The following is a 24,692-nucleotide window of genomic DNA, read 5'->3' as shown; positions in this document are numbered from 1 at the left end:
GATATAAGCTCATCCCGATGTTACACTCATCAAGAGCTTTCATTTGAGTACCCACATGCATTTTGATATATTTTTCATATATACATATATATAATATATATAAATATATAAAAAATTGATGTGGGTACTCAAATGAAAGGTCTCGATAAGTGAGTTCACCAGATACAAGGTCGTTTCTTAATTATGTTAAATTGCACTGTACTTTCTTAACTATTGAGGTTTTTAAAGATATAAGCTCATCCCGATGTTACACTCATCAAGAGCTTTCATTTGAGTACCCACATGCATTTTGATACATTTTTCATATATAAATATATAAAATATACGAAAAATTGATATGGGTACTCAAATAGAAGGTCTCGATGAGTGTAATGTCGGGGTGAGCTTATATCTTTAAAAATTTCAATGGTTCACAAGATACAATGTCATTTCTTTATTATTGACATTTTTTAAGATATAAACTCATTTCGATGTTACACTCATCAAAAGCGTTCATTTAAGTACCCACATGCATTTTGATATATTTTCCATATATACATGTATATAAATATATAAAATATATGAAAAATTGATGTGGGTACTTAAATGAAAGGTCTTGATGAGTGTAACATAGGGATGAGCTTATATCTTTAAAAATGTCAATGGTTCACAAGATACAATGTCATTTCTTTATTATTGACATTTTTTAAGATATAAACTCATTTCGATGTTACACTCATCAAGAGCTTTCATTTGAGTACCCACATGTATTTTGATATATTTTTCATATATACATATATATAAATATATAAAATATATGAAAAATTGATGTGGGTACTTAAATAAAAGGTCTTGATGAGTGTAACATCGGGATGAGCTTATATCTTAAAAAATGTTAATATGTTAAAATGTTAAAATGTTAATAGTTGACGAGATACAAGGTAATTTCTTAATTATCTATCTTTAGATAGAGTACTTTCGAAAATAATAATGATAAAAAAAATAATAATAATGATAATAATAATAATAATATGTTAATTAGTTACTTCAAAACTCCTGCGAGTCGGTAAAGCTAATTGAGCTAATCTATCAGCATGTTGAACCCTGGAGTCGTATAGGACACGAACCATTTTGTGGTTTGTCACTGAATGAACTCCAGCAAGAGGTAATCCCGGGCCTTCACAATGGAGCACATAATACCCTTGTCTAGTTTCTGTTGAAGGGCTAACCGAAGCACCGAAATGTGTACAATTGGTATAATAGAATCTATTGGAAAAATAAAATACATTTTATATTGTTACTAGCTGATACCCGCCCGCTTCGCTGGGCATACAATAAAATTTTATGTTGTAACCTAGATGAAAAATATAAACAAAATGATTAATTTCAAAAAGATAATTAATATAAATTTTGAATTAGAGAAAAGTGATTGTTTATGATAACCGGTGTTAGCGAGTATTAAATATATGAGAAAAGTATTTTATTATTAATAATCAATCAATCAATGGGTCAGTTAGTCAGTAAATCTGTCATTAGACAGATTTCCGCATCACCCATGACGTACTGTGTAGTGAGATGCGTTCCCATTATAATAATGTTATCCTAAACATTTAGTCTAGACCGGATAGGTCAAATGGTAGAGTAGCCGACATGTCACTGGAAGGTTCTGGGTTTGAATCCCTGTCTGAGATATCTGAATTTTTTCTAGGATATTATGTAAAATCTTATTAAGAAGGTCCTTCCTATTTTTTTTTTAATCTCTTCCTCCTCCAATTATTCTGTTACGTGAATGTTGGAACGCTTCACGTAATAATTATCCGTAACTCCTATTCTTTTCCGCTTCATAGTATTATTTAACTTTAAAAAATGTCAATAATTTTTTTAATTTTAAAAAAATGTTAATAATAAAATACTTTTCTCATATATTTAATACTCGCTAACACCGGTCATCACAAACAATCACTTTTCTCTAATTCAAAATTTATATTCATTATCTTTTTGAAATTAACCATATTGTTTATATTTTTCATCTAGGTTACACCATAAAAATTTATTGTATTCCTATCGAAGCGGGCGGGTATTAGCTAGTTATTAATAAATTCATAACAAATTAAGTGGTATTAAAAAATATATTTATTATTACTCATTTTATTAGAAATTATCTTAAATCGACCGTTTTTTATAATAATTTAACGATATCGTTGTGAAATTTTAGAGAAGACGCATCAGACACAATTTACCATTTTAATTTTAATCATTAAAATCAGTATAATCATTTAACAATATCAACTTGATAATATTTATGTTTGATTTATCTGTGTTATGATATAATCGAGTTCATCCTTTATGATTATTCCAATACATATAAGTTATTTCAGTTATTAATGATTTAGCTATTCTTTCTTAAAAAACGTATGATTATGAATTCCTACTGTCCCAACAGTCAATCGATAAAATTTAAAATCAATCATTTTTACAATTATTATAGCAACGATAACCATTATAACGGTAACCATAGTAACGGCAACCATGGTAACGGCAACCATGGTAACGGTAACCATGGCAACGGTAACCACGGCAACGGTAACCATAGCAACGGTAACCATGGCAACGGTAACCATGACAATGGTAACCATGGCAACGGTAACCCTGTCAACGGTAACCATGGCAACGGTTGATTAGCGTGGGTGGTTGTAGGGGGGTTGAGTTCGATAATTTACGGGTGCCACTGATGGTTTCTTAGATTAGAGGGTCAAAATGATATTTCGCTCCCAAAAAAAGAGAGAGATATAGGGAAGGGGAAAGATTATAGGGCACGGGAGGGGAGGAGAAGAATGAGAGGGAGGGGAGGGGAGGGCATATGTGATGGTAGACGAAAAATTCATTTTGGCTAGGAATTGCGTAAAATCCGTTCTTAGTGAGCGTCTACATCACGAATGGAGTAACTATGCTAAATTTCAAGTCAATCGGGCGAATAGTTTCGGAGATCTCGTGATGAGTGAGTGGTATTTCGCTTATATATATATAGATTATTATTGCAAGTTATTTTTGTAATTATAGATTTTTATGTATATGGATATTATATATATATATATATATATTTGTATTCATTGGAAATGTCTGGCTTAATATGAACTCGAAAAATGAGGTAGAACGTATTAACTGATTTCGACACTCGATCAGTTTTCCACTAATGCTTCTCTAGAGAGCAGCGAAATATTAATAATCGAATTAGTGATTTCGATCGGCAATAATTTTTAGTTTAACTCTCAAAAGTCACTAAGAATTAACTCACTGATTTTACATTTATTCGTTTTTGACAATTCATTAAAGTTTTTATTTGCAAAATGATTTTTTTTTTTTTTTTTTTTAATGAAATTTAAATTCTTTTAAAGATTTAAGTATACTTTGTAGAAATTCAAACCAGATTTTCAAAATTCACCCAGGATTTATAGGATTTATGAAAACTTTAAGAGGATTTTAAAGTTCCACATGCGACTTTTAGATTTATAAGAAAAAGTTAACTCAAAGTATTTTCTATTATTTACAGTAAGACGGTTGAAAAATAGATTTATCATTATGGTAATTAATTATGATAATTATGACCTAACGAAATAAATAATCTTAAGCTTAAATCTTTTTAAGGGGAAAAGTCCATGTAAAATTTTCAAAAAATCTTTAAATCTTTATCAAGTCAAATAATTTGTCAGGCACATAAAATTCATTTCAATAACAATTTTTTTGTTTAACATAGTAAATAATAACATTAAACATAATCTTTTCTGGACGTCCGTGTATGGATGGGTGTATGTGGCAGGGAAATTGGTCGAAAAAATGATCGTACCGGAATAATTTTTTTTTTATTATCTAAAGTAACACACGACAGATTTTCTTAATTAATATGAGCGTTCAATTCACTGTCGTTAAATTATTATTTTTAAAAAAAACTAATTTATGACTGTGGATTTTATTGTATATCTATATCTATACATTTTATTATAGTATTTTTTTTCCTCACCTCAGAGTTATGGCGCCACTAACCATAGCAGAGTTATCTGTTTTTTATTATTTTGCTTTTTATCATTTATTTTAATCAATTTTATTGTGAAAAATGAGATTATGAGGCGTGCACTTTTGGATTTTCCAAACTTTTTGCAATTATAACGAATATTTGAATAACAATTATTTTTTTTTAGGTTCTGGAATTTTGTTTTGGTCAGGGAAAAGTCAGGGAATTTTGAAATTAGTGTTTAGTCGCCACCCTGTTTTTTGAAGCAAGAGGTTGAATTTTCTCAAAACAACAAGATTTTCTTGACTTAAATAAATTTTCTTGGATCAAGATATGCATTTCTTAAAGCAAGAGAATTAATTTTGTTGGAATAAGTGAAATTTCTTGTCAAAAAAATTTTTTTTTCTCAAAAATTTCTTTCTAATAATTAGGAAAAAAAATATTTTCTTGGCTCAAGTGAACCTTTTTTTCTGTGTGGACTTTCCCCCTTAAATTCAGAAGAAAGCACAATAAAATAATGTTAAATTTAGTTTTCTTTATGTATCAGTAAATTCATCCTCGGAAATAACATTTTTATTTGTAGGATACAACAGAGTATCTAAAGTATGCCGGTAGAACCAATTCGAGGAAGAAAAAGTGAGTTGAATCGTTGACTGAATAGATTCGTACAAGAATTTATTTATAGGTATATAGACAAAACGAGAATATCATTCCCGGAATACCAAATGTTTTATGTTTTGCCTAGACAATTCGACATAAAATACAAAATAAAACTTTAAAGCGTTTGTGTTACACGAGCGGAGATAAATTCATACTGAATATTGTATAATGCAGTCGTAGAGTTGGATTTGAATTTGAATTTGGAATTACGCCAAGCAAGGTAACAAGTCGAGTACATACCGACTGCTCCAGAGGACGTCTCCGAGATCGCAGGTGATGCAGAGGGGCTCCAGCCGTCGCGGGTCGTCGGTCGTGGGGTCTCTGACCACATACAAATGTTTCTGCCCTGGTTTCCGCTCACGTGTGCCGAGGTAATAAACCAAATGGGCGCGACTGTCCCAGGCCAATATTTCACTGACTTCATATCGACCATGTGACAACACCGCGACTCGCTGTTGTGTAAGCTCGACATGTTTGATATGAGTAAAGTGCTCCTGGTTACCCTCCTGCACAGCGGCCAGCAGCAAAAAGCTGCTCCCGTCTGACGCAAACACTGGATGCGGTTGTGCGTCCAGCCACTGCCCTTCTGGAGCACGCTCCGAGTGTCTCTCCTCGCATTCCCACTTCGGCGCTCGGTACGCTGATACCACCGATAAATTTTGAGAGCGTGTCATCCACACTATGCTTATTTGATCCGACTGATCGCCCACCCAACCCGCTGATATCAAGTAAAACTCTCTGAAACAAAAAAATTTTATATTTATCTATATTATTCAGGGGATAAGAACAATTTTGCGTCCTGGATAGTTATGTGATAAATTGATTTTTTTAGTGAAATTTAGTGTCATAGAAAAGGTCTTAACTTGATAGTCAATTTTTGATAAGTATTTAGGCTGCATTCGAAAATACTCTATCTCTAGACACATAATTAAGAAATGACCTTTTATCTCGTGAACTATTGACATTTTTAAAGTTATAAGCTCATCCCGATGTTATAATCATCAAGACCTTTCATTTGAGTACCCACATCAATTTTTCATATATTTATATATATTATATATATAAATATGTGAAAAATATATCAAAATGCATGTGGGTACTCAAATGAAAGCTCTTGATGAGTGTAACATCGGGATGAGCTTACATCTTTAAAAATACCAATAATCAAGAAATGACCTTGTATCTTGTGAACTATTGACATTTTTGAAGATATAAGTTCATTCTGATGTTACACTCATCGAGACCTTTCATTTGAGTACCCACATCAATTTTTCATATATTTTATATATTTATGTATTTCATAAATACCATATATATAAAATATATAAAAAATGCCATGTGGGTACTTAAATAAAAGCTCTTGATGAGTATAACGTCGGGATGAGCTTATTATATCTTTAAAAATGTCAATAGTTAAAAAAGTTCAGTGCAATTTAACAAAAATCATTATTTAATTAAGCAAAATTTTATTTCTTAATAGTCCACAATTCTCGGCAGTCACATAGTGACTGCAAGTTGTTAGTATAAATTAATGTCATTTCAATATTTATAAATCAATTCCTTTCGATTCTTCAGTTTTTTTCTTGGTAAATTTTTATGGAGACCACAAAAATTTTTGTCAAAAAATTTTACTCCGTGCTGATAGAAGAATTCATTAGGAAAACATTTTTTTATATATTAAATAGAAATAATTGTTTTTTCTTTTATAAAATATTTTTTTAGAAAAAAAGTACATTTACTAATATTAAATAAATTGTTTTTTATTTTATTTAAAAAAAAAAAAAAAAAAATAATATACCTGATCTTATGGAATTTCTGTAGAATTTTTACATCTAAAAATCTAAATAAATTTTTATTAATTGTTATCAAATATTGATTGAATTATCTAATGTTAAAAAATCATTTATCAACAGTTAATTAAGTTTATTAAATATTTAAAATGTTTTTATCAGTTTATTTATCAAAATAACTTAAAGTAAAAATTAAATTATTTTTAATTTTCAATAATTTCTAGTAGTTAAAGAATTTTGTTTTATCGATAAAAGATAATATAATATCTTTTTTAATCAAGAAGTCAAAATCCAAGACAAATATCAAATATTAAATATATCAACTATCTAATAGCTCTTAAAATGAGAGTGAATTTTTTAACAAACTTTAAATGTATAATAATGATAAAAAAAAGTTTACCGCGTTGCCCTCTAGCTTTTTTAGATTAATTAACTAAATTAGCATTTGGCTTATCAATGAATTACTTGGCGTGTAACCCGAAAATAATTCAAAGGATTTGAATAATCAAAGTTTATATGTTTAATTAAAGAAATAGAAGTGAATTAAAATTTATGAAGCTCTCATTACAAGTTCTTATGAATTTAAATCGATAAACTTGAAAGGTGAAGCTCAGCTGCTGCACTTTACAGTCGGGCAAAAAAAAAATAAAAAAAAAAGCCAACGCCGATTTGAAACACTCGCTTTAATTTGTATCTACAATTCATGTAGCGCGATATAATTGCATAAAAAGTGCAGCATTACAAAGTGAACAGTCTAATAAAAAAAAACTGATACCATTTGAGATTGACTCGCTTTGATATTGGAATTAAAAAAGCCAATTGAATTTTTAATTCTGGTTTTGTCGGGCGCGCTCCGATCTACTATACGGAAACTCGATAAAATCTCAACTATACGCAATCCATCATTTTACTTTTTTTTATCCTTTATTACTGCACCCCGAATTCCCGCGGGTAAAAAGTGCAAAGCCATTACATTGAAAAATGATTTAGAATCTTGACATTTAATAATCGCTAATAAAGTAATAAACTAATTAATTAATTTTCAATTTTCAAATATCGCTTCGGTGTTTGCTGTTCTATTCGCTCGATAGCTGCTAGACGGAAAAAAGTAATTAAACTCTGTTCACATTTATTTAAATGGCGGTCATGTGGCGAAACATTTATTTTAAATAATTTATTGACCGAAAAAACATGTGTCGACAACTAAATAAATAAATAAAATAAAACAACCGTGTGAACATTTAAAATGTATAGACTGCTGCTGGGCGTACAAACTATTTAACAGTACTAAAATTTTATTTTTTATTACCAGATTTTATCGCGGGCTCTGTTCCCGATTCCTCAGGAAGCACTAAAAAATTTAAACGGCAGTATAAAATATTCTTAAAAGTTAATGTAAATGTATCGGATGGAATACATGTTTACATAAATGACATGTTTTTTAAATTTTATTTTTTTTTAGTCATAAAAATATTTTTAATACGTAGTAAATAAAGAATTTTTCAATATTTAATAAACTTTATTAACTTTTTATAAATTGTTTTTTAATATTAAATTCAATAATTATTTTTTTTTTGGTGTTAATAAAAATTTATTTGGATTATTGAATAAAAAGTGTGTAAAAATTTTAATGTTAAAAAAAATTATCGCTAATAAAATAAATAATGAAAACTAAAATTCAGGAAAATAAAATTTTTTTTGTCGAGATTTTGAATTAACCCTCGGAGTACACTGGGGGTCATTTTGACCCCACAATTATTTTTATCCTAAAAAATTTCTCGAAAATAAGTTCGTTTTTAATTAATTTTTTCAACATCAAAAACTATTTAATTCAGAATAACAATTATTGTATTTAAAAAAACATTGTTTTACCTACTAAAAATGTAGTAATCTGAATTTCAATAAAATGCATAGTTTCTAAGATACAATTCTTCGAAAGTCGTTGGGTCAATTTGACCCCGTATGTACTCCAAAGCTCTGTTCGGAGATGAGTACTCCGAGGGTTAAAAAAAAAAAAGTTTGGAAAATCCAAAAGTGCACACCTCATAATCTCATTTTTCACAATAAAATTGATTAAAAAAGAAATATAAATAAATAATAAATAAAATGTATAGATAGATATACAAAAAAAATACAGTCATATATTAGTTTTTTATAAATAATAATTCAATGACAGTGAATTGAACGCTCATATTAATTGAGAAAGTCCTTAGTGTGTTACTTTAGATAATAAAAAAAAAAAATTATTTCAATCCATAAGCACAGACACACGGACGTCCAGAAATAGTATATTACATACCTAGGCCAGTAAAATAAGAAAAGTCTCAGATCACATGTAATTGTTGGCCGAGGCGAATCCGAGGTTGACAAACATGTGATCTGAGGCTTTACTTTTTACTAGCCAAGGTGTGTATACTATTTTTCTGCTCGACGTAGCCGGAATTTGGCAACTTTGTTTAGCGCAGCGGCCAGAAAGTTGCCACTTTCCGGCCGGAGGGCAGAAAAGATTATTTTTAATGTTATTATTTACTATGTTAAACAAAATAATTGCTATTGAAATATATTTTTTTGCCCTCCGGGCGGAAAGTGGCAACTTTCGTCCCGCTGCGCTAAACAAAGTTGCCGCTTTCCGCCTTCGTCGGACAAAAAAATAGTATACACTCCACGGGAAGTAAATAAGAAAGCCTCAGATCACATGTTTGTTGACCTCGGCTTCGCCTCGGACAACAATTACATGTGATCTGAGACATTTCTTACTTTACTTCCCTAGGTGTGTAATATACTATTATGTGCCTGACAAATTATTTGACTTGATATTAGTACACTCAGATTAACCTATAAGTGCGATAAAAATAAAAAAAATCAATTTCAGTTTCTAGAAAACTGCTTTTTTTTAAATGTCGAGGGTAGAGCACTAAACGCTTCGCTTATGAGGCGTGCAAAAATAAAGAGTAATAGCTAGCAAGAATCATAAAGTCCTAAAGACATTTATTAACTATTGATAAACGATAAAAAGTTATTAAACTGTTAATAAATAAAATTTTTTCAATAAATATTATTTGATTTCAAATAAATATTTTTTTTTGGCGTTATTAAAAATTTATTTGGATCTTTGAATAAAAAGAGTGTCAAAATTTTATTGCTACAAAATAATTATCGCTAATAAAATAAATAATGAAAACTAAAATTAAAGAAAATCAAAATTTTTTGTCTAGATTTTAAATTAAAAAAAAAAAAAAAAAAAAAAAAAGAGTAATAGCAAGAATCATCAAGTCCTAAAGACATTTATTAACTATTAATAAATTATTAAACTGTTAATAAAAAAAATTTTTTCTCTTAAAAAAATATTTATCAAAAGTTAAAAAATAATTTTTTATACTTAATAAATCAATAAACAGTTTCTAAATAAATAAATTTATTAACAGTTCTATTAGCGTTGAAAATTTTTTTAGTCAATAAATGTTATTTGATTTCTAATAAATTTTTTTTTTGGCGTTATTATAAATTTATTTGGATTAATGAATAAAAAGAGTGTCAAAATTTTATTGTTAAAAAAATTATCGCTAATAAAATAAATAATGAAAACTAAAATTAAAGAAAATAAAAATTTTTTTTCGTCTAGATTTTTAATTAAAAAAAAAAAAAAAAAAAAAAAAGAGTAATAGCAAGAATCATCAATTCCTAAAGACATTTATTAAGTCCATTAATAAAATATTAAACTGTTAATAAATTAAATTTTTTCTTTTAAAAAAATATTTATCAAAAGTTAAAAAAATAATTTTTTATACTTAATAAATCAATAAACAGTTCCTAAATAAATAAATTTATTAACAGTTCTATTAGCGTTGAAAAACAAAAAGTAATACTTGACAAAACCTCAGATTCTCTATTCCCCGTTGTTTTATTTCTGCACACGTACAATGCACTGCAGATAAAATCACCCATAAAATAGTATAGTCTATGTCGCATCTATAATTTAATGGACAATTTCTGTCTCATATATATCATCCATAACTTCTCTTTGAATAGCATTATTTACACTTAAAAAAAACGCCCAGAATAATAATAATCATATATAACTAGAAACAACACTTTAGTTTTAAAATACTCGCAAGTATTTTAAACTAAACCGAATACATAACACGCAAAAAAAAAAGATAAATCTTCTGTACCGCGTTTTAAATAAGAATTTATCTTATTACTCTAAAATATACAAGCAGACACAGCAATTCTGCCCGAAATCCAACGCGTAGAAAAAATGTCTGTTAAAAGAGCATTAGCCAAGTTTATGAGATATTCTCTTTGTAATTAGAGTCCTTTTGGAATTCCAGCAAATAGCTTAAAACAGAGAGCATGAACCCAGTAGAATTTAAAGCGAGTTAATCATTAAATAAAATTTAGCAAAAAGGTTCGGCATTAAAGAACTATCCAGCAATTGAGTTAGCAATAAAATCGGTTATAAAAGTGCAAGTGCAGTTAAAAACTTACTGGCCATCGAGAGTAGTCGGTGGTTTGAGCATTATCCTGTCTAAAGAAGTAATTAAAGTTTCATTAGTTGTATCGGCGGTAATGTTGGTGAGATCGTGAATCCACAAACAGACTTCGGGATTCGGTGAGCCGGGCGTCGGATATCTCACGGATTTTGATGGTGGAAAGGATCCCTTCTTAACAATCCCCGCTGGACTCGAGCTAGCACCATCCTGACCCATTTGATTCCCGAACCACGGAAACTCCAGAGACGTGACCTGAATAACAAATTACATGATGAGAGACAATTTACGTACAAATCGCCCGTCAACTCTAACAACTAAAGTATACACTGGAGCTAACTACATGTACATATACACATATATATATTAACTATCCAATTAACTAACAATTAAGAGCGCCAACGAAAATTAATCCTCTGAATTTTAGGCAGTAATTGAAAAATTAGTGGAGGAAATTTTATTTTCGAGAAGAAATTTGTGATTGAAGGTAATTGGACTATTATGTCATTTTTAACTACTTTTTTTTTTATTTTATCAGGTTCTAAAATTGTACATTAATTATATCAATAGATGACTTTTTTAAAGAAATTTTTATAAATTAAAAAAATCATTATTTTTAATGTTAACGAGCAACCTTGCACTGTGTGACTGCCGTGACTTGTGAACTATAAATAAATAAAATTTTGCATTATTAAATAATGACTTTTAATAAATTGTACTGTACTTTTTTAACTATTGACTTTTTTAAAGATGTAAGCTCATCCCGATGTTACACTCATCAAGAGCTTTCATTTGAGTACCGACATGCATTTTGATATATTTTTCATATATACATATATATAAATATATAAAATATATGAAAAATTGATGTGGGTACTTAGATGAAAGGTATCGATGAGTGTAATGTCGGGGTGAGCTTATATCTTTAAAAATGTTAATTGTTCACAAGATACAAGGTCATTTCTTAATTATTGACATTTTTAAAGATATAAGGTCATCCCGATGTTACACTTATCGAGACCTTTCGTTTGAGTACCCACATGGAATTTTTTATATATTTTATATATATGGTATTTGTGAAATATATAAATATATGAAAAAATGATGTGGGTACTCAAATAAAAGGTCTCGTTGAGTGTAATGTCGGGGTGAGCTTATATCTTTAAAAATGTCAATAGTTCTCAAGATATTTGTTAAAATGCTCTGTACTTTCTTAACTATTGACATTTATAAAGATATAAGCTCATCCCGAGATTACACTCATCAAGAGCTTTCGATTGAGTACCCACATGCACTTTGATATATTTTTCATATATAGATATTTACATATATATAAATATATAAAATATATGAAAAATTGATGTGGGTACTTAGATGAAAGGTATCGATGAGTGTAATGTCGGGGTGAGCTTATATCTTTAAAAATGTTAATTGTTCACAAGATACAAGGTCATTTCTTAATTATTGACATTTTTAAAGATATAAGGTCATCCCGATGTTACACTTATCGAGACCTTTCGTTTGAGTACCCACATGGAATTTTTTATATATTTTATATATATGGTATTTGTGAAATATATAAATATAAGAAAAAATGATGTGGGTACTCAAATAAAAGGTCTCGTTGAGTGTAATGTCGGGGTGAGCTTATATCTTTAAAAATGTCAATAGTTCTCAAGATATTTGTTAAAATGCTCTGTACTTTCTTAACTATTGACATTTATAAAGATATAAGCTCATCCCGAGGTTACGCTCATCAAGAGCTTTCATTTGAGTACCCACATGCACTTTGATATATTTTTCATATATAGATATTTACATATATATAAATATATAAAATATATGAAAAATTGATGTGGGTACTCAAATGAAAGGTCTTGATGAGTGTAACATCGGGATGAGCTTATATCTTTAAAAATGTCAATAGTTCACGAGAAACAGGGTCATTTCTTAATTATGTATCTAAAGATCGAGCAATTTTGAATGCAGCCTTAATACTTATCATCAAGTCATCATATATTGAATAATGGTGACAATGTGTCAAATTTCTATTAAGAATTTGTATTTTAATAAATGTAATTTTTTTTGAAAAAAAAAAAATGATTTATCGTTATAATTAATATAAATTTTTAGAACCTGATCAAGACTACATACGCCACCAAAGCTTTGTAAAATAATAATGACATTATAGTCTATTTTGATTCAATCACTTTTAATAAATTTCTTATACTTTATGATTTAGATGTGAAGAAAATGTGAAATATAATTTTATACTTTACAATCTCTCGAAACAAGCAAACTTACTTTGGTGTCATTGAAAGAAGCATAGAGAAGCAGACTGCCGTCAGGACTAGGCCAGAGTGCCTCAGGTCTGGGAAGCACTTCCTCCTGATAAAGCCAGTCTGGGACTCCATTGTAAATAATACCAGGCACTCCAGTGTCAGTCAGTCGCTTGTCTTCTGGCGCCGACGGCGACATTCTTAAGAATATATTGTTATCGGATATCATCAATAGCGATGTGCTGTTACCCAACCAGGCGGTGTACTGCAGTCTAGTTGGCTGGACCCGCGGCGAGGCGTGAAGACGTAGGGGAGTATGGTGGCTAGAGTAATTTATTACAGAGCCTTCTCTATACGTCATCTTTTGATGGGTGAAACGGGTTTACGTTAGCAAATACTATTTAGTATGTACTTACTCGTTAGTGACGTCGTAGACTGTGTAGAGCGCGGTGAACGTGTGCTTGAATACCTGGGGATTAAAGTGTTATTTGTTAAAAATTGGGACAAGCGGACATTTAACATCTGTTAGCTGACAAAACAAAATCAATATACCGAGGGATAATCGGTTAATTGCTAAACACTTACTGGTTTAACATCGTGCTTAAAAAGCACGTACCGTAGATTACTGCTGCACTGGAAGCCTTGAACGTTGAGCTGTCTCTGGTAATTTATAATTAATGGTCAACATTTATTATTTAGTTTTAACAAATGGGATTTGTTGGAAACTAGGATATCTATTTTAAGAGGATTTTTATTTTCAATTTAAATTATAATTATGTTTGAGTGTTAATATTTATAATTTACTTACGAGAGTGTGATTGGAGACTAATAGCGAGACGGAATTGTTGGAAGTATCGAGAAGCGCTAATGAACCATCGTCAGCTTGGTAAACGAATTTATCATGAGTTACCCAGGCGGGTGGCAACCGACGAGGTGATAGGTCCTCTTGAAGGCACTCTTCTAGTGTGAGACGTCTACCGCTCCAATACAATAGCTCGTCTACGTATCTGTACATTAATCGCCAATTAAATCAATTATTTCCTTTCATTTAATCACTATTGTTTCAATAATAATAATAACTAGCAACTTTGCAGTCACTATGTGACTTGTGAAGTATAAATAAATAAAATTTTGGTTTATTAAATAATGACTTTTGTTAAATTGCATTGTACTTTATTAACTATTGACTTTTTTAAAGATATAAGCTCATCCCGAAGTTATACTCATCAAGAGCTTTCATTTGAGTACCCACATGCATTTTTATATATTTTTCATATATACATATATATAATATATATAAATATATGAAAAATTGACGTGGGTACTCAAATGAAAGGTCTCGATGAGTGTAACATCGGGATGAGCTCATATCTTTAAAAATGTCAATAGTTCACAAGATACAAGGTCATTTCTTAATTATTGATATTTTCAAAGATATAAGCTCATCCCGATGTTACACTCATCTAGACCTTTAATTTGAGTATACACATGGAATTTTTCATATATTTTATATATATGGTATTTGTGAAATATATAAATATATGAAATATATCAAAAATGCTATGTGGGTACTCAAATGAAAGCTCTTGATGAGTGTAACATCGGGATGAGCTTATATCTTTAAAAATGTCAGTAATTGACAAGATACTAGGTCCTTTCTTAATTATTGATATTTTTAAAGATATAAGCTCACCCCGATGTTACACTCATCAAGAGCTTTCATTTGAGTACCCACATAGCATTTTTGATATATTTTATATATATGGTATTTATGAAATATATAAATATATAAAATATATGAAAAATTGATGTGGGTACTCAAATGAAAGGTCTCGATGAGTGTAACATCAGAATAAACTTATATCTTCAAAAATGTCAATAGTTCACAAGATACAAATTCATTTCTTAATAATGTATTTAGAGATAATTTTCGAATGCAGCCTAAATTATCATAATAAATTGACTGCCGATGTGAATATTATGAAACCTTGAAAAGGCACAAATTCAAGTCAAAACTTTTGAAATGACACTAAATTTCAGTAAAAAAAAACCGATTTTATCATATGATTACCCTGGATACAAAATTTTTCTTATTCTCTCAATAATATAGATAATAATAATAATAATAATAATAATAATAATAATAATAATAATAATAATAATTTTTTGAATTTTTAAAGTATTGACATCGATTTTATTATTTTAGCAACGTTTCATTAATCATATTGTTATTGATTGACATAATTGATTTAATGATAACTAAAAATTAAAATAGAATTGCAATGAAAAAATTCATTTTTACACGGAAAAATTTTTCCTAAAAAACAATAAAAAATTTTTAAAAATAAATAAAAAAAATGTTATATTCGTTCACTCGATTAAAAAGATCAATACTACAGATTAACTAAATTGTCAATTACAAATGATTAATCCAGCTTGATGATAATTGAGAAAGCAATCAAACGCTCGCTGACAAAATAAAAACAAACAAATAGAGCCGAAAAACGAAAGAAACAACACTTGTACAATGATAACACTAACAAATACTGGAGTAATAATTCAAACATGCAAGTCTATTATTAACAAATTTCCGCTTAATAATTAATTTATTTAATCGATAATTAATGACTATCAATTATCACCCTTACCCTAGAAGATAAATTGCCGTGACGATTCCGGCTATTACGAATCCAATAACCAGTAATGCAAATATAATACTCTTCCAGTTGTGTCCGCTGTCGCCGTATGAATCCTAAAAAGGAAAATAAAAACTGGTCAGTCGCTCTGTTAATTAACAAATTAGTTCGTTATACCGGTGAAAGGCTTAATAATGGACCGGATCAATGGTAATTAAAAAGTCAAGTATATAACTGGAGAAACTCGAAAGAGCTGAAATACCTCTTTTATTTCTTCCTTGGTCCGAGGATCGGCAACCTGGACGGTCTCGTCGGGAGGCAGCCGCCAGGAATTCCTCTCGACATTAACGCTGGCGTTCATATCGGGTTTCTCCTCCGCCCCGTGCTGCAGTCGGCACTAAGAGCCTCGACACGTGTGATGGGCTCCAGCTTCCTCGGATTATCCCTTGCTACACTGGCCGTCTTCGTTACCACAAGTCCAACTTGTGGATTCCACACTTCTCTAATCACCTCGGCTCTGCAAATTTATTCATTAAATCATTATTACTATCTATATTATCAAGAGAATAGGGAAAATTATGTTCCCCATATATTTAGATGATAAAATGGCTTTTTTTTTTTTTTAATTCAGTATCATTTATAAGGTTATGACCTAAATTTAGGCTTTTTCAAATTTTGATATTCTTTTTTAAGATAATTAATTTTGAATAAAAAGTTATTTAATTATTTTGTACTTGTAAATGTAGTTATAAGGAAAATATTAATCCATACACTGATAAAAAATACTAGTAAGTTTGCAGTCACTACGTGACTGCCGTGACTTGTGAAATATGAATAAATAAAATTATGCTTTATTAAACAATGACTTTAGTTAAATTGCACTGCACTTTCTTAACCATTGAAGATTTTAAAGATATAAGCTCATCCTGATGTTACACTCATCAAGAGCTTTCATTTGAGTACCCACATGGAATTTTTTATATATTTTATATATATGGTATTTGTGAAATATATAAATATATAAAATTTATGAAAAATTGATGTGGGTACTCAAATGAAAGGTCTCGATGAGTGTAATGTCGAGATGAGCTTATATCTTTAAAATATATCATTATTCGACAAGATACAATGTCATTTCTTAATTATTGACGTTTTTAAAGATATAAGCTCATCCCCATGTTACACTCATTGAGACCTTTTATTTGAGTACCCACATGGAATTTTTTATATATTTTATATATATATGGTATTTGTGAAATATATAAATATATAAAATTTATGAAAAATTGATGTGGGTACTCAAATGAAAGGTCTCGATGAGTGTAATGTCAGAGTGAGCTTATATCTTTAAAAATATCAATAGTTCACAAGATACAAGGTCATTTCTTAATTATGTATCTATAGATAGAGAATTTTCGCATGCAGCCTAAATACTTATCATCATAAATTGACTAATGGTGAGAATGATATGAAACCATGGAAAGGCACAACTCCAGATCAAGACTTTTCCAACGATACAAAATTTATCCATAAAAACCCATTTTATCATATAAATACACTGGCCACAAAATTTTGCTTTATTAAATAATGACTTTTGTTAAAATTCAATGTAATTTCTTAACCACGGACGTTTTTAAAGATATAAGCTCATCCCGATGTTATTCTCATCAAGAGCTTTCATTTGAGTACCCACATGCAATTTGATATATTTTTCATATACACATATATATAATATATATAAAATATATGAAAAATTGATGTGGGTACTTAAAAGAAAGGTCTTGATGAGTGTAACATCGGGATGAGCTTATATCTTTAAAAATGTCAATAGTTCACGAGATATAAAGTCATTTCTTAATTATGTATCTAGAGATAGAGCATTTTCGAATGCAGCCTAAATACTTGTCATCATAAATTGACTATTGGTGAGAATGATATAAAACCAAGAAAAGGCACAATTCCAGGTCAAGAATTTTCCAACGATACCAAATTCAACCCTAAAAACCCATTAAGAAAAATTTTATGATCTTCAAAAAATTCTTAACGTGAATTTGTGCCTGATACTAACAATTTTATATACTTTTAGTGATTGTAAAATTTTAAAGGAGTTTTTAAGAGTTAATTGGCTCTATAAATTTCTTCCCCGACATTTGTCCATTTAATTAATGAAAATTGATCCTATAATATCGATATTACTTAAAAAATTTATTCCAAAAGTACCCCAGCTATCTGTATATTGTGATTAAAAATATCGAAAAATCATTAAGCCAAATTTCTTTTTATTCACCAGTCGCAATTTCCGCGCAGTCACTCTCTAACTCCAAATTTATATTTATCTAACAAAATTTTACAATCATTCCAATAAAAAAATTCTTTACACTAAAAAACTATTCCTGCAATTTAAAAAAAATAAACATAATAATATCTTCTTAGTAATAAATAAATTATCGCTTTAAAAAGCGAATTTAAATAAAATAATTATTTTCGATATATTTTATGATATTGTACCGCAAAAAAAGCGAAACATGTGCCCGATCTCCGTTTTAAATATTCCGATAAAATGTTTTGTATACCGGTATTGGAATATTTGAGAGCAAGACCAGGAGGCTGCCGAGAGTATGAGTAAATATTTAAACTGCTACGAAAACTACACGCCGGCTTATCGCTCGGTAATATCAATATCGATTCAACATAAAATATGTAGATGAAATACTTTTTCGTGGTAAGCGAAACTTTTTCCCCATCCCGTTGCATCCTTACCCCACATCCTATCCCAACTCATCGTGCCGTACTTGCTCAATATTATTATATTTATAAAGATTTAATTAGTCAACCCTCCTGCGATAACAGCCCCTATATATCTGTATCTGTATCTATGTATTGGAAGAACCCGATGCAGTTAGATATAGATATAGATATAGATATAGCTATGCAATATATAAAATATGAAAGATGAAATATAGGATGTACAATATATAATATATAATATATAATACATAATACAATACAAGAGACTTTTATCAATATCCTGTCGATACTAAAATGTGTTAACACTCGTCTCTGGTATTCCCGTCTACGTCCCGTCCTCAGTCTCTTCAATTCTTGTCTATCCTGTAATCTTTTTTATTTTGTGTACACAGTCTTGAGTTACACATAACAGTGATCCGGCTTACTATTTGCTCTACTACATACCCAATATCACTCAAACTCTATAAATATAGTACAATGTTTAAACATTTGTCGCAGCACGTTCCCAAGAAAATAAACAACCAAAACTTAAGACTGCACTGAAGAAATCGCTTTTTAATTTATATAATAGAAAAAAAGTCTTTATTGTTCTGAAAAATTTTTACGTGCACAAAAAAAAAATTTATTGCACTGTACTTTCTTAACTATTGACGTTTTTAATTAAAGATATAAGCTCATCCCGATGTTACACTCAACAAGAGCTTTCATTCAAGTACCCACATGCATTTTGATATATTTTTCATATATACATATATATAATATATATAAATATATGAAAAATTGATGTGGGTACTCAAATGAAAGGTCTCGATGAGCGTAATGTCGGGATGAACTTATATCTTTAAAAATATCAATAATTCACAAGTTACAAGGTCATTTCTTAATTATTGATATTTTTAAAGATGTAAGCTCATCCCGATGTTACACTCAACAAGAGCTTTCATTTAAGTACCCACATGCATTTTGATATATTTTTCATATATAAATATATATATTATATATATAAATATATGAAAAATTGATGTGGATACTCAAATGAAAGGTCTCAATGAGTGTAACATCAGGATGAGTTTATATCTTTAAAAATGTCAATAATTCACAAGATACAAGGTCATTTTTTAATTATTGATATTTTTAAAGATGTAAGCTCATCCCGATGTTACCCTCATTTAGACCTTTCATTTGAGTACCCACACAGCATTTTTTATATATTTTATATATATGGTATTTATGAAATATATAAATTTATAAAATACATGAAAAAATGATGTGGGTACTCAAATGAAAGGTCTCAATGAGTGTAACATCGGGATGAGCTTATATCTTTAAAAATATCAATAATTCACAAGTTACAAGATCATTTCTTAATTATTGATATTTTTAAAGATGTAAGCTCATCCTGATGTTACACTCATCAAAAGCTTTCATTTAAATACCCACATGCATTTTGATATATTTTTCATATATACATATATATAATTTATATAAATTTATGAAAAATTGATGTGGGTACTCAAATGAAAGGTCTCGATGAGTGTAATGTCGGGATAAGCTTATATCTTTTAAAATGTCACTAATTCACAAGATACAAGCTCATTTCTTAATTATGTATCTAAAGAGAGCATTTTCGAACGCAGCCTAAATGCTTATCATAATAAATTGAATATCGGTGAGAATGATATGAAACCTTGAAAAGGCACAAAAAAAAATTTATTTTAATCAGATAATAATTTTGAAGAACTTTATATTCTTCATTTGAGTAGAAAAATTATTAACATAAGAAGTTTAAGTAAATTTTACTTGATTCAAAAAATTTTCAAAGATATAAAAATATTTTTATCAATATAATTTCAAATGAAATTTTACAGATTTAAAATTGATTTTTTACAGGATTTAATAAGAAATTTTGACAATTCTTTAGATATGGAGCTTTACCGTTTTTTGGCGATAGAAAATCGAAAAATTGACAATTTTATTCATTAAAATGTTTACAAAATTTTGTATTTATATTTTTCTCGCAGGATAATTAAAAAAATAAATACTTGTTTGGTATTTCACTGAAACTTTCCAAAAAAAAATTTACTGAGTACTAAATTACTTTTTTTTTTTTTTTGTTAAAGAAGCTAAAAAATTAGACAAATTATAAAAAAGTATCAACAATTTAAAATTGAAGATATTTTTTGAATGTTTTCATATTTTTTATTATATTCTACGAATACAATAGAATAATTTATAAAAAAATTTGAATACATTACTTCGGTTTTTTACGGCCAAAAAACTGCGCTGCCCGACATCTAAACAATGTCCGAAAAAAGCAGTTAAAAAATTTTAATTCATAATGTAAATTTAAATAGACGCGCCGCGAAAAAAACCAAATGTTAAAATTTAAAAATATAATTTTTACAAACTCTGCAAAAAAAACATTTTCAAACTATAAAAATCAATACTTTAAATCGTATTTTATAAAACTAATGAATGTAAAAATATCTATAGATTTCTTCTATTAAATTAAAAAAATTTCAATTTAAAATAAAATTTTCAATTTTTGCTGAAGACAATAACTTATTTTTAAAATCAAGTAATAATTTAAAATATTTTTTTACAAAAAAAAAAAACTTACAATATTTTTTCTCCATATAAAATTAAATTTAAAGGAAGAAAATAATAAAATAATTACAAGCGCCTTAAAGTAAGATATTGAATGTTAAACGTATAACGTTAAATATTACAGTTACGTCTGGTTGAGGAAACTTTGAAATATAAACTTGTCATATTTCTTGTTCACTTTTCTATTAAAATTTAAGTGATAAAGTTAGAATCTGAATCATGGAGTGTCTAAAACTAAAATAGAACTTTAGCATACCTACGCAGAACGTAGAACGTCGCATGTAATGTATTTTCCTAGCTCTGTCAAACCATATTGTGTACGTATATGTATATATTTATAGATATACATAGATAAATGAATGTAATATGTAATGCAGGGTCTGCACTGCGTTATTATATTGCATAGACTGCACAAACCGACGGATCGTAAATCGACGAAGCTGTGAACCACAACAGGTGATGGGACGTACGTTTCACCAGACATGGAACGTGGAGCAGAGCGATCGAATTAAAATCGTCGGAGACTTTTCCTGATAAACTATTTAGCGACCCGGTGGATATGTCTGTGCTATTCCGGTTTAAATTTATACAAAATTTATCGGAAAGTTAAATATTAACCGTTTAACCACGGCGGCTAATAAAGTTATTTTCGAGGTGGACATTTTTTATTTATAGCGTGTCTCTGATTTACAAATAAAAATCAGTAACTTTTTTTTTTATTTTTTATAAAATCAAAATTTATTATCAAAAAATTGGAGAATTTTTTTGAGGAAAAAAAAATATTTATCAGAAAATTGGAGAATTTTTTTTGAGGAAAAAAAAATATTTATTATCAAAAATTTGGAGAATTTTTTTTGAGGAAAAAAAATATTTATTATCAGAAAATTGAAGAATTTTTTTTTTTGAAAAAAAAAAAATTTATTATCCGAAAATTAGAGAATTTTTTTTGAGGAAAAAAAAGTATTTATTATCAGAAAATTGGAGAATTTTTGTTGAGGAAAAAAAAATATTTTTTTTTTAGATTGTGAAAGTTAAAAACGAGCTTTTGTTTTCATGAGAAGAAATAAATTTTTTTTTTTCAGGCTTCTGATTTATTTAACCCCGGGAAAAAATAATGGAGATTATTTATGATACGGTCTAATTATAATTCAAATCCTCCCTTTAATTAAGATGCAAAGATCGAGTTTTATTTTTTTAAAAGGGAAATTTTGTAAATTTAAAGTTTGAATTTTTTTATTAATTCTAATGGATTTATTGGAGAAAAGGTACTGAAGTAAAAACACAGTTTTGTAAGTCAAAGAAGTGAAACCGAAATTAAATTGAAAGAAAATGGTCAGTAAATCAAAAACTTCAAACGGAAGTAAAAGCAAGCCAGCCAAAAGTAGGATTTATCTTTAATCTTACTGAGAAAAGCGATTTGTAGTTGTTATTTTAAGTAAATATGTTATTAATGTAGTGACAATGAAAAATTCTGTAGAACCAAAAACCCAGAAGTGTTTTATTGAATCAAGGCCAAATTTCAAATCCGACTAGTTTGGATCTAACTCATTTGTTTGAATGTATATATGCTTTTCATTCAGCTACTGCGGATTTTTTTTTAATGCGGGTCGTTTCATCTTTTGTAATCTCGCTTCTGTCAATCCGCAATCAAGCTTTATCCTCATTGAACAATCTGGGGAATTAAACTCAAAAATCCCTTTTAAGGTCAGAAGATTTAGGAGTATTCAAGTGTAAAATTGACTGACGAAAACTATATGCTCGTCAAAGAGATAGAAAATTATTTATAATTGTTTTGACTTTGATTTTTAGTACAATGATAAAACAATTTTATCTATTTTATTTCATTTATCATTAACTGTTAGTATATTATTTTTTAATATTATATCATTTTATTGAAATTAACTAATAATTAACTATTAATAAATATTAATTTTGACTCTTTAATAGAGAGTATAAAAATTCAATTTTTACAATTTTATAACTTAAAAAAATAAAAAAAATTACAATTAATAGTTTTTTTATAATAAAATAAAGATTGATAATTTTTCTTTATAAAATATTTTTTATGGTGTAAATTATTAATATAATACTAGCAAACTTGCAGTCACTATGTGACTGCCATGACTTGTGAACTATGAATAAATAAAATTTTGCTTTATTCAATAATGACTTCTGTTAAATTGCACTGTACTTTCTTAACTATTGAAGTTTTTAAAGATGTAAGCTCATCCCGAAGTTACACTTATCAAGAGCTTTCATTTGAGTACCCACATGCATTTTCATATATTTTTCATACATACATATATATATATATATATATATATATATATAATATATATAAATATATGAAAAAATGATGTGGGTACTCAAATGAAAGGTCTCGATGAGTGTAATGTCGAGATGAGCTTATATCTTTAAAAATATCATTATTTGACAAGATACAATGTCACTTCTTAATTATTGACATTTTTTAAGATATAAACTCATTTCGATGTTACACTCATCGAGACCTTTCATTTGAGTACCCACATGCATTTTTGATATATTTTTCATATATGATATTTGAGAAATATATAAATATATAAAATATATGAAAAATTGATGTGGGTACTCAAACGAAAGGTCTCGATGAGTGTAATGTCGGGGTGAGCTTATATCTTTAAAAATGCTAGTAGTTGACAAGATACAAGGTCATTTCTTAATTATTGACATTTTTAAAGATATAAACTCATTTCGATGTTACAATCATCGAGACCTTTCATTTGAGTTCCCACATGCATTTTGATATATTTTTCATACATACATACATATATATATATATATATATATATATATATATATATATATATATATATAATATATAATATATAATATATATAATATATATAAATATATGAAAAATTGATGTGGGTACTCAAATGAAAGGTCTTGATGAGTGTAATGTCGATATGAGCTTATATCTCTTAAAATATCATTATTTGACAAGATACAATGTCATTTCTTAATTATTGACGTTTTTAAAGATATAAGCTCATCCCCATGTTACACTCATTTAGACCTTTAATTTGAGTACCCACATCGAATTTTTTATATATTTTATGTATATGGTATTTGTGAAATATCTAAATATATAAAATATATGAAAAATTGATGTGGGTACTCAAATGAAAGGTCTCGATAAGTGTAATGTCGGGGTGAGCTTATATCTTTAAAAATATCAATAGTTCACAAGATACAAGGTCATTTCTTAATTATGTATCTAGAGATAGAGCATTTTCGAATGCAGCCTCAATACTTATCATCATAAATTGACTATTGGTGAGAATGATATGAAACCATGAAAAGGCACAACTCCAGGTCAAGACTTTTCCAACAATACCAAATTTAACCATAAAAACCCATTTTATCATATAAATATACTGGCCACAAAATTTTGCTTATTCTTTTAATAATATGGATTATAAGCAAAACACATTCAGTCCTGAAGATATTTA

The 24,692-nt window shown here is 28.5% G+C and overlaps 1 protein-coding gene across 1 annotated transcript in view; it reads right to left on the bottom strand.

Moving 5' to 3' along the window:
• Positions 1-24,692, bottom strand: part of LOC123259415 (inactive dipeptidyl peptidase 10) — a 35,078-nt gene that overhangs the window by 7,439 nt on the left and 2,947 nt on the right. The window contains exons 2-10 of the mRNA XM_044719925.1: positions 16,106-16,360; positions 15,856-15,959; positions 14,016-14,214; positions 13,793-13,867; positions 13,624-13,676; positions 13,233-13,530; positions 10,927-11,183; positions 4,889-5,386; positions 1,026-1,245 (exon numbers count right to left, since the gene is read on the bottom strand). Coding sequence (XP_044575860.1) covers positions 1,026-1,245; positions 4,889-5,386; positions 10,927-11,183; positions 13,233-13,530; positions 13,624-13,676; positions 13,793-13,867; positions 14,016-14,214; positions 15,856-15,959; positions 16,106-16,204 — 1,803 coding nt within the window. The 5' untranslated portion in view covers positions 16,205-16,360. The remainder of the gene's footprint in view (positions 1-1,025; positions 1,246-4,888; positions 5,387-10,926; positions 11,184-13,232; positions 13,531-13,623; positions 13,677-13,792; positions 13,868-14,015; positions 14,215-15,855; positions 15,960-16,105; positions 16,361-24,692) is intronic.

Source organism: Cotesia glomerata, linkage group LG2 (assembly GCF_020080835.1).
Source record: "Cotesia glomerata isolate CgM1 linkage group LG2, MPM_Cglom_v2.3, whole genome shotgun sequence".
In the NCBI taxonomy this organism is placed as follows: domain Eukaryota; kingdom Metazoa; phylum Arthropoda; class Insecta; order Hymenoptera; family Braconidae; genus Cotesia; species Cotesia glomerata.
The sequence above is the reverse complement of the archived record's forward strand: the minus strand, read 5'-3'. Positions and strand labels throughout refer to the sequence as shown.